At 30.8% G+C, this 12,904-nt stretch overlaps 1 protein-coding gene across 1 annotated transcript; it reads right to left on the bottom strand.

Moving 5' to 3' along the window:
- Positions 1-635: 635 nt before the first annotated feature.
- On the bottom strand, positions 636-6,244 carry Ype (yippee zinc finger protein). Its single transcript, XM_072527367.1, has 3 exons — positions 5,943-6,244; positions 5,658-5,862; positions 636-4,669 (listed from the first exon to the last, which is right to left on the bottom strand). The coding sequence occupies exons 2-3, from the start codon at positions 5,856-5,858 to the stop codon at positions 4,487-4,489; spliced, it is 384 nt and encodes a 127-aa protein (XP_072383468.1). The 5' UTR covers positions 5,859-5,862; positions 5,943-6,244; the 3' UTR covers positions 636-4,486.
- Between the last annotated feature and the right edge of the window lie 6,660 nt (positions 6,245-12,904).

Here is a 12,904-nt window from a genome sequence, read left to right as displayed (position 1 = left end):
GAAATCGTTTACAGAATTAGTTTAACTTTCAATGAGCTCATGCATACTGTCAGCACAGAATAATTAATATTTGTTCTGTGCTGACTGTGAATACATGAAACTCAAGAGTCATAAATTTTTTGTATTTCTGTGGTTAACACGGAGGCACCGAACAACGGAGTGACGGAGGTAGCTTAAAAGTTAAATGTCAAAAAAAAACGAGGGGTAAAATATTTATTTGAGGAACCACATTAATGACATAAATTAATACTAGAATTTTATAAATAAAACTAGAGTTTATTAAATTAGTATATTTCCATATAAGCTTAAATATCATAGCAAGAAGTACGCGGGACAAGAAACAGCTAGCCAGGATTTTCCAGATTACTTTATAAAACCATAAATTTAATTTCCCCATTCCATTTTAATACTATAAGTGTTACTATCATAAGCAATACTATTAGCAACAGGGAAGTTCGTTGACTAGTTGAATTCATATTTATTTAATATTATTCAAAATATTCAGATTATTTGTTTCTAGAATATCTCAATTCTCGCGACCCTCGAAAGTTAGTGTGTGGTACACGGCACCCGCAACACCTCTTGTGGCCAAGCCTATATTTGGGTGTGCGAAAAGTAGAATAATAAAAAGTCAGTTTTAAAAGAACTTTTTTAATTAAACTTATTTACAATTCAACTTATACATGCCATCTATATTTTTATCACCAATATATGCATTGTTTATATCATATTCGATAAATATATTACTTGTGTTTATCCAATATTTAAAAAAAAGATTGAGATGTAGACTGAAAAATAAATGTGTTCTAAATTGATATACATAATATAATAGACATACCCTGTTCATTGAAAACCGTCCCAACTGACTATTATAGTAAATTTAGTAATCATTGTTCTGCTACGTTGGTTAAATTTTGACGAATTGGAGGTTACTATACAAATCAAATTTTCGTGCTCCTAGCCAATATTAATTGTAACTTAAAGTAAAAAATTATCATACGCAGTTTATTAACAAAATAACAGTGCATCAATGAAAAGAAAGATTTAATGTTAATTTTTAAAATATTTTAGTTGTTTATTCATTAGTATTTACAAAAAGTCAAAACAAAGTTGGTAATTTATTAATTAGAGATGCTCCTAATTTAAATTACAAAACATTTTATCTGTCAAATATTGAAAAACAGAATGTTACCTTAGTTTGCATTAGATAATTATACTAAATCAATTCGGGATAAAATAAAAGCTGACAAAAGCCAAGCCAAAAACAAAAGTGATTAAAAAAGTGCATAAAAAAAGAAAAATATCTAAATTTCAAAGTCCCCAAGACATTTGTTTCATATGAGTTTAATCTTAATAGCCCAACTTTTCATTACCTTTTTTATAATCAGTGTATTTTGTGTACTAAAGAATGTGTCCATTATCTAAATAAAATAAAAAATATTTTGTATTAATTTAATCAAATATAACTCTTTAAAATTGTATTCTTCCCGCTTTAGACCCACTATTATATCTATATGAGCCCCTTCCCATACCATTTGGCCCACCTATGGAATTTGCAGTTTAAGTCGATTACCATAAACAAATTATAAACTGCATGTTTTTATAAGTTCCCATATTAATTAATATGGCATTTTTAATATTTATTTAAAACATACCCTTATGGTTTTTTATTTATTTTCAACAATAAAAAAATCACTAAATCCTCTGATTGAAAAAATAAGTACGCGCATCTGGTTCGCGCAGACGGAATCAGCCATGTTTTAGTCGGAATCAGTGCTGTTCAGTGACATATTTTTATCTGGTGTGCATAGACAAATTAACCCGGTTTAATTTATTTACGGCAACTACAGACATAATATGCACTATTTTATTCGTACTTTTAGTTGAAGAATAGATTAAATTATTTTAAATTTACTAAATTATTAATCTCTAAAAATTTAAATTACCGTTCTGTCGTAGCTTCTCACAAATTTCTCAATTCGAGTCATTGTTTCCGTCTAAAACATGGCGTTTGCGTGCTGACAAACTTCAAAGGCGGCATCTGAGAGTGGGCATTCTGATTGTTATGATTGATATATGATTGTTATGTGATTTTGTCTTCTAACAGGACGGCACAGGTTGTCATAATATAAAAAAAGAGTTTAAAATGGATTGAAGAAATATGGGATTCGTTTACATTATAATTTTGCCAGAACTTGGTAAAAACTATGCCTTGAAGAATTGGGGATGTCATTAAAAATAAAGGGAATGTAACTTTTTTTTTGTTAATATTACATATTCTATGCGTTTTATAAAACTTATTATTATTCTGTTTAATCAATAGTTTTCATTACGTTATAAAATATTTTCTAGAATTAGAAAATTCAAAAATGTTCAATGCATTAAAACTTCTAAAATTTACGCTGCGCTTTTATTTTTGTTCTCTAAAATTTAATTTTCTTATCAATCTATCGTGGGCCAACTGATATGGAAAGGGACTCGTAAATAGGTCCTCTATTATATAGACAGCTCGACAGTGTTGCCACATCTAATATTACGGCCCTGTTTACTGGAGCCATGCTATTACATAATATAATATTCCCAAAATAATGTCTATCAAGTGGGCTTCCTTTTTTAAATATTGGATGAATAGAAAATACTAAAAGCTATATAAAAGTGTCGTGTCGTTTAAAAATGTATAAAAGTTTAATACAACATTAAGAAACCATCGAATTCTGCCATATTTTGTTTTATGACTTTGGATACAAAAGATAACAAATTCTAGATGTTTAATTACTTACTACTTTACACCAAAACAAAATTAATATTCCCAACGGGAAGGGTAAATGATTACAGCTCTTTTTAATGATAGTGATTCCACCTAATAGTGACTTATAGTTATTTTGGTCAGTTTTTGTTAGATTTACTACAAATGTTTTACATTCTTAAATATTATGGACTCATTTTGACAGTGGTCTCATATGAACATTCAAATTCAAAGACTAAACTCGGACTTACTACTTTTGAAGAGTAGGCAAACAAGTGGTTACTGACAATGTTGTTATGACATTTTGAGAATTGAATTTCAACAAAGACGTCTTTCCAACATTTTAGAGCTAATAAAAACCTTTTTAGAACAATGTTAATGTAAAATATAAATATTTAGTACTTAATTGATGAAATAACATTGAATTTTGTAAAAACATATTAAAAATAGAATATTAAATGAGCATTTAAAGTACCACACCTATTTTTGGTTTACTGTTTTTTCTATTCGCAATGCATATTTTGTCTTATCATCAGAGTGTTCTAAAATGTCTTCAAAAAAGATTTATAAATCACTATCCTTGGAATCGAAATAATGATCAATGCTGAGATCTGCCAAGGTACACCACTTCGAATTTTATATATTAATTTTAAACTATACTAAATTGGTTCATATGATGAACTAAGTAAATAAACATATTTTTTTACCAGATATAAATTTTTAGCAATAAGGAATATAATTTTATTTTAAAGAAACCAAAAATATTAAGATAGGTCAAATTGACAGAAAATAATCTTGAAAATGTTAAGAAGAAGAAAACAAGAGAATATACAAACAAAAGCCAACTCAAAAAATAATATTCTTACACAACAAAAAAACAAAGAAGCAATATTCAAGACCTGAATAAAAGTATACCTCTTATTATTAAAAAGTTTAAAAAAAAAGTGGAAAATTATATATTAACATATAAATCAGCTATTGAAACTCCATATTACAATATCATACCTATTTAAGTACGAAAGAAAATAAAAACAAATATTAAGCAGTCCAAAAAAGTAAAAAGGGATTCAAAACAACAGTCACCTCCTCATTAGGAAAAAGTTACTGATTATCAGTTAAATGCATATGTATTTACTTTTATTGGCTACCAAAAACCTTTGACATCAATGAAATATGTAGCACTTTTAAATAACTCTAGAACATACTTCAGGTATAGACATACATTCCATACATATTTGATGTTATCAAATCTATTTCTGATACCACTGGAATATTTAAAGACAACTAAAAGAATGTGAAAACAACTCAAAAGAAATTGAAGATGTAGATTCTTGGGAAAAGACTGAAAAACTGTAATAACAAAATAATAATGATACTAAAGGCAATTAAAATATTTCCACAAAATTAATTTATATGTCAAATATCAGATTCTTAGATCAATTATTAAAAAAAATATAATACTAGTAGTAACTGAGGGAGAGCAACCTTAGATAAATTCACACAATAATGTTTATTTATGTTAAGTTCCTAATATTACATATAACCGGATATCTATCTGATAATTACCAGTTCCAGATGCACTGGACTGAGCTTACACTAACTTCTAACAAAGCCTATCGTATTGTACTGACATCAACCTGTAGTTTGGCACATTGAGGCAACGCTCATAGCCTAGGGAGCAACTACATCAATAACTGACAGTTTCGTATATTTCTGTTAGTAACAACTAAATAAAAAATTTTAATTTCTAATATCACGTCCTCGTCGTACATTATAAACTCTGTCTTCCATGCCATCACATTCAGTTACCAGGGCCCGTTCCAAAATTACTCTACCTTCTTTATATTTTTGATTGTCTTCAGTAGCAAATTCGTACATCCATCCTAATTTGTTTTCACACGATTTGCAGGAAACATCCCTCACCTAGTACATAAACACTATATATTAATTTATTATAAACTTTCTAGTTAAAGAAACAATAGAAAAATCACTAAAAAGTCATTATTGTAAATTTTAACAAGAAAACCCTCCAAAGTAGAAGATGGAAGAGAATTCTTCTTCTTATTTAGTCTTCTAGTTTCTTTGTCTTCATGATTTTTGTATATACATGTGTTATTCACTGAATAATTTATACGAAAATAAACCAAAATTACACATAAATGACATAATTGTGATTTATTACCATATAAAACATACAAAAAACATATAAAAACATGCGACAAGAAAATAGTTCCAGAACTATATTAGTTTCTTCTTTTAATCCAGATCTTTCTTTAAATGTTTTACTTATCTATGCTGAACAGGTCATTTTGTTTTGAAGTTATTAGATCTCTTTACAACTTTCTTCAAAGTATCATATTTTTAATCTTCTAAATGAATATCTTGACGATCCCAACAGTTGGTCTGTTTTAATATATAAAATAATTCTCTCCCAAAAAATTATATACCACTGCATATATTTCTACTGACTAGATAATTAGTTTCCAGTTGTTTTTTTTTCTATATAACAATGAAAATAAATAAATAACAATTGTGATCTTGTCACACAGTTGCACAAAGACTAAGTATTAGGATAATAAATTCAGACAATTAAAAGTCATAAGAATTGAAATCTAGATATTCTGATGGTTTAAACAACTGGATCATTTGTTTTATCATAAGCCAAGGAAATTATAACAAAGTACACTTTATACATTTATATTTAATCTCCTTAGAATTAAGTTTATAACAAATTAAGATAAATTCATAAGAAACACTAATACACAAGAAATGTTTCGTTTCTACTAAAATCGCAAAAAACAAAGGACACATTGTACTATCCTGAATAGCACATTAAACCAAGAGTTTTTCACATTTTAACACTAAGAAATATTACAAAATAATACAAATATAAAAAAATATATATAATTACCATATGCCGTCCTGTTAGCATTACTCTATCTTGTACTTCGCTGTATGTCAAATTGACAACTTTATTAAATAAGAAAGCTCTGCCAGTGGCCCCAGTGAATCGGGTGCTTATTAATTCTGATCTGTTTGTTAAATTAGTTCCACAATTAGCACAAGAAAAAAGGCGATTACCACCCATATGCTCTAGAAAAACTCGACCCATTTTCCTAAAGAAAACGAAAAAGCAATCGTCAATAATATTTTGCTAGTTTCAAAATACTATATATAAACAATATTAATATCCTACCTTTTCTGGATAAAAAATAAAGCTAACTGAATGGATGGGTACAGAGTAAATGACTTTTGAAGAAAGTTATTTGTAAAATCAAAACAAAACAACCTACAACAGCTGATGATTGGCAGTTAATTGCATTGTAACTATGTAACTTGGCAACACTGGATAGAAATTTCTTTGTTAAAACAACATTTGGAAAGAAAATCCCAGGAAATCCTAAAGATACTTCAAATTTCAAATTTTATTTTCAATCCAAACAGATTTATGTGTATTAGTTAATAAATTAAGTATTATTTGATTGGTAAGTGGATGCGATAAAATAATATGAAAATCTTGGGAATTGTGTCTACTACTCCCAAATCCGTACATAGAATAGAACTGGAATCAGTATGATATTTTTCAACATACATATCCGTAAATGATCTTATGAGATGTAGAGATTTATTAAAAATCTACCTAAAATTGTTAAGTACCTCTTGAATATTCAAATGTTCTCTATAATCTGTATATTTATTTATATTTATAGTATCATATTAATTTGTCTTATCCATATGTTGTGTCTGTTCCAGCGTCTGTTTTTTGATTTTGTGTATTTGTTCTGTTATGAATTATGAACAATACCAATAGACAAAATATAGATTTAATAGTAAATAAATCAGACTTATTTAAGGAATTGATTCGTATTTTATTTCATTCTGAACATAATTTCCAGTTTCAGATAAAGTTGTTTACTATTGTAATGGGAATAAGCCACAATTGAAAAAAAAACAGATTTAGAACAATATAAAGTTGTTTTTATCTGTAAGATAAACATTATTAAGGTTCCGGCACATTTATCAGCCACCCAATTCCGTGAAAAATTTTTGTAAATCTTGAAAATATACATTATTTTAAGCTATTTACAAAAAAAAAATTTGCGGAATTTCCATTTATTTAAATAAAAAATGACTTTGAAAATTGAAAATTTCACACTTTTTGGGCGGCCATATTGAGAGTTGACTGCGACGTTTCCAAATCTATAAAAATGTATAGTATCACAAATATTCTCTATAAGTTAAATTTTATGATATATTTTTTGAAGGGAATACTTCTTTTTACGTAATATACGTGCATAAACACTTGTTACTCTGCTCATCGACTTATATAAATACTATTTTAGAATATAATGATAATCTAAATGCAGCAATTGAACATAAATACTAGATAATAATGAAAAATAAAAATGATCAATAAATTCTGTATTATATTTAACAAATTTTAGAAATTACTAAAATTATTAAACAAAATTTTTAAAGAAAAAAATTAGTTTCTTATATTTTAAAGAACTGAAATTCTTCTTATTCCTCTTTATAAGCAATTCTGCATGTTCATTGGCGGATTAATACCTCTATGGAAGGCTGTCATTCCACTTATCTCTTGCTATTTTGATGACACTGGTCACATCCATTCTGCTTATGTTGTTATTCCATGTTTTTTTTCAATTTTGTGTTCATTTATTTATACACTGTACGTTACGTTTTCTTCTAATTTCAACACTTATCTTTTGATCTCCGAGCGTAGTTCCTGTAATTTTTCTTATTACTAAAGAACTTAAATGTGCGGTGTTATTATAAAAAAATTAACAATTAAGTAATATATTAACGATTCATTTTTAAATGAGGAACACTTTACGTTTTTATACTAGCTTCAGTGGTAAATATACAACAATTGGAACTATATGCAATAGACTAATAGTTTACCTGTGCAAGGTCGATATGGAAAATCGTGGAAAATGTTAAAAAATATATATTGAACGTCTTGTTATGTTTAGCAGACCGATGGTGATCTACAAACGTCGGTAGATCATCTCATAGCCCCAAAAAGGAACTCAATCTATCCTAAACTAAACGAAACTAATTAAGATAAAAGATATTAATCGGTGTGTATTATTAAGATAAAAATATACGAGTTCCCTTCCTGGGGTGTGAGATGACCTACCGACGTCCTACGGACGTCGGTAGGTCATCTCACACCCCAGGAAGGGAACTCAACCTATCCTCACCTAAATAAATATAATTAAGATAAAATATATTAATCGGTGTATATTATTAAGATAAAAATATACGAGTTCCCTTTCTGGGGTGTGAGATGACCTACCGACGTCCGTAGGTCCTACGGACGTCGGTAGGTCATCTCACACCCCAGGAAGGGAACTCAACCTATCCTCACCTAAATAAATATAATTAAGATAAAATATATTAATCGGTGTATATTATTAAGATAAAAATATACGAGTTCCCTTCCTGGGGTGTGAGATGACCTACCGACGTCCTACGGACGTCGGTAGGTCATCTCACACCCCAGGAAGGGAACTCAACCTATCCTCACCTAAATAAATATAATTAAGATAAAATATATTAATCGGTGTATATTATTAAGATAAAAATATACGAGTTCCCTTCCTGGGGTGTGAGATGACCTACCGACGTCCTACGGACGTCGGTAGGTCATCTCACACCCCAGGAAGGGAACTCAACCTATCCTCACCTAAATAAAAATAATTAAGGTAAAATATATTAATCGGTGTATATTATTAAGATAAAAATATACGAGTTCCTTTCATGGGGTGTGAGATGACCTACCGACGTCCGTACCCAGGAAGGGAACTCAACCTATCCTCACCTAAATAAAAATATATATTGAACGTCTTGTTATGTTTAGCAGACCGATGGTGATCTACAAACGTCGGTAGATCATCTCATAGCCCCAAAAAGGAACTCAATCTATCCTAAACTAAACGAAACTAATTAAGATAAAAGATATTAATCGGTGTGTATTATTAAGATAAAAATATACGAGTTCCCTTCCTGGGGTGTGAGATGACCTACCGACGTCCTACGGACGTCGGTAGGTCATCTCACACCCCAGGAAGGGAACTCAACCTATCCTCACCTAAATAAATATAATTAAGATAAAATATATTAATCGGTGTATATTATTAAGATAAAAATATACGAGTTCCCTTCCTGGGGTGTGAGATGACCTACCGACGTCCTACGGACGTCGGTAGGTCATCTCACACCCCAGGAAGGGAACTCAACCTATCCTCACCTAAATAAATATAATTAAGATAAAATATATTAATCGGTGTATATTATTAAGATAAAAATATACGAGTTCCCTTCCTGGGGTGTGAGATGACCTACCGACGTCCTACGGACGTCGGTAGGTCATCTCACACCCCAGGAAGGGAACTCAACCTATCCTCACCTAAATAAATATAATTAAGATAAAATATATTAATCGGTGTATATTATTAAGATAAAAATATACGAGTTCCCTTCCTGGGGTGTGAGATGACCTACCGACGTCCTACGGACGTCGGTAGGTCATCTCACACCCCAGGAAGGGAACTCAACCTATCCTCACCTAAATAAATATAATTAAGATAAAATATATTAATCGGTGTATATTATTAAGATAAAAATATACGAGTTCCTTCCTGGGGTGTGAGATGACCTACCGACGTCCTACGGACGTCGGTAGGTCATCTCACACCCCAGGAAGGGAACTCAACCTATCCTCACCTAAATAAATATAATTAAGATAAAATATATTAATCGGTGTATATTATTAAGATAAAAATATACGAGTTCCCTTCCTGGGGTGTGAGATGACCTACCGACGTCCTACGGACGTCGGTAGGTCATCTCACACCCCAGGAAGGGAACTCAACCTATCCTCACCTAAATAAAAATAATTAAGGTAAAATATATTAATCGGTGTATATTATTAAGATAAAAATATACGAGTTCCTTTCATGGGGTGTGAGATGACCTACCGACGTCCGTACCCAGGAAGGGAACTCAACCTATCCTCACCTAAATAAAAATATATATTGAACGTCTTGTTATGTTTAGCAGACCGATGGTGATCTACAAACGTCGGTAGATCATCTCATAGCCCCAAAAAGGAACTCAATCTATCCTAAACTAAACGAAACTAATTAAGATAAAAGATATTAATCGGTGTGTATTATTAAGATAAAAATATACGAGTTCCCTTCCTGGGGTGTGAGATGACCTACCGACGTCCTACGGACGTCGGTAGGTCATCTCACACCCCAGGAAGGGAACTCAACCTATCCTCACCTAAATAAATATAATTAAGATAAAATATATTAATCGGTGTATATTATTAAGATAAAAATATACGAGTTCCCTTCCTGGGGTGTGAGATGACCTACCGACGTCCTACGGACGTCGGTAGGTCATCTCACACCCCAGGAAGGGAACTCAACCTATCCTCACCTAAATAAATATAATTAAGATAAAATATATTAATCGGTGTATATTATTAAGATAAAAATATACGAGTTCCTTCCTGGGGTGTGAGATGACCTACCGACGTCCTACGGACGTCGGTAGGTCATCTCACACCCCAGGAAGGGAACTCAACCTATCCTCACCTAAATAAATATAATTAAGATAAAATATATTAATCGGTGTATATTATTAAGATAAAAATATACGAGTTCCCTTCCTGGGGTGTGAGATGACCTACCGACGTCCTGCGGACGTCGGTAGGTCATCTCACACCCCAGGAAGGGAACTCAACCTATCCTCACCTAAATAAATATAATTAAGATAAAATATATTAATCGGTGTATATTATTAAGATAAAAATATACGAGTTCCCTTCCTGGGGTGTGAGATGACCTACCGACGTCCTCAGGAAGGGAACTCAACCTATCCTCACCTAAATAAATATAATTAAGATAAAATATATTAATCGGTGTATATTATTAAGAAAGATAAAAATATACGAGTTCCCTTCCTGGGGTGTGAGATGACCTACCGACGTCCTACGGACGTTGGTAGGTCATCTCACACCCCAGGAAGGGAACTCAACCTATCCTCACCTAAATAAAAATAATTAAGGTAAAATATATTAATCGGTGTATATTATTAAGATAAAAATATACGAGTTCCCTTCCTGGGGTGTGAGATGACCTACCGACCTATCCTCACCTAAATAAAAATAATTAAGGTAAAATATATTAATCGGTGTATATTATTAAGATAAAAATATACGAGTTCCTTTCATGGGGTGTGAGATGACCTACCGACGTCCGTACCCAGGAAGGGAACTCAACCTATCCTCACCTAAATAAAAATAATTAAGGTAAAATATATTAATCGGTGTATATTATTAAGATAAAAATATAGAAACCAAAACTAATTTAAGATAAATATATATATATATATATATATATATATATATATATATATATATATATATATATATATATATATATATATATATATATATATATATATATATATATATATATATATATATATATATATATATATATATAAATTATATATAGTTTTTTTTTTTTTTTTTTTTTTTTTTTTTTTTTTTTTTTTTTTTTTTTGTGTCATTGCTAAATTCCAGTAATAGCCTAAAAAGGTATGCGTATTGGACGTATAGCTGACAGACGATGGGGGAAATCTTTTTCTGGTTGCTTGAAGAGCAGCCACGGAACAAGACACCCAGACGCCCTACGGGCGTCTGTGTAGTGCCGGATTAACCGCATTCCGGCTAAAACCTACCACCGTTACTTAGATAGAAATCTAATTTTTTGTGCCCATCCTAACCTAACCCAACCACACCACATTTAACTTAACCTAAATAATACTATTTAAAAAGAAAATATATTAGTGGGTGTCTTTCTCCTACGGAGAAAGAGAAACCGACGCCCTACGGGCGTAGATAGGTCATCTCATGGTCCAGGAAGGGAACCAAACCAAAGCTAACTTAACGCAACCTAAACCTAACCTAACTCATATCAACCTAAACTAACCCAACCCAACCTAAATAAAAAAAACTAATTAACATAAAATATATTAGTGGGTATACTGCTCCTACGGAGCATGGCTAATCGAGGATCTATGGGAGTCACTAGGATATATAGCGGCTCATGAAGGAAAATTTACAAAACTAAAGAACTAACTAAATCAATCTAACCTACGCTAATCTAATTCAACCTAATCTAAAAAAACATACCATACTATACTTTAATATATATATATATATATATATATATATATATATATATATATATATATATATATATATATATATATATATATATATATATATATATATAATTAGTTATATCTCTGTCTAATGCAATTTACTATGTTCTTAAACCTATCATGAGCATTGCGTCCATATAATGCATCCCACATAAATTGGTCGATGTATTCCGGTAGAAATGGAGAGCTCATCACTCCAAGTCGTCTTAGGTATTGTTTAAGACGAGACCAATACCCTTCTACCTGATTTGTACAGACCCCTGTTAGTGGATCTTTAAAAAATTTAGAGTGATTCACAGTTTTGTGAATATACCCTAAATTTTTTAAGTTGGAATATCCCTTCCACTGGTCTGTCCAAATTTCACTACCTTCCCGGACGTGTTTTTTAATAATCTCCACTAATACCTCTCCTTTCCTACTTTCTATATATGTTATGTACCCCCTTTTTAAAACTATATCGTACATTCCCAAAACCCATTGTTCTTTAATTATTCTACCACGGTTATATTTTCGTTTTGTTACAACACTTTCATCAATTTGAACTGTGTGTCCTTCTCCACCTGCAATAATAAGAATGTGAAAAGTAACTAAATGTTAATATTTTGTATTGTTATTTTACCCAATAAAAATGGTTCTTCCTCTTGTAAAAGTTTCCAAGAAACCACATCTCTCAAATACCGATATATCTGTATAACAGATCGTTTTTCCAAATTAATTATTTCTGCGGCACTTTTAACTGGCGCCTGACTTGCCCAAAGCCACATTACATAAAATAGAGTCCTGACTGGTACTCTCAATCCTTCAAAAAATGTACCTGTACATACGGAATACATTTTTTTGCATTTGCCGCACCAAAAACCATGGTTTAATTTATACCCATTTTTCTGTTTC

Source organism: Diabrotica undecimpunctata, chromosome 3, assembly GCF_040954645.1.
Source record: "Diabrotica undecimpunctata isolate CICGRU chromosome 3, icDiaUnde3, whole genome shotgun sequence".
NCBI classification, from domain to species: domain Eukaryota; kingdom Metazoa; phylum Arthropoda; class Insecta; order Coleoptera; family Chrysomelidae; genus Diabrotica; species Diabrotica undecimpunctata.
The sequence above is the reverse complement of the archived record's forward strand: the minus strand, read 5'-3'. Positions and strand labels throughout refer to the sequence as shown.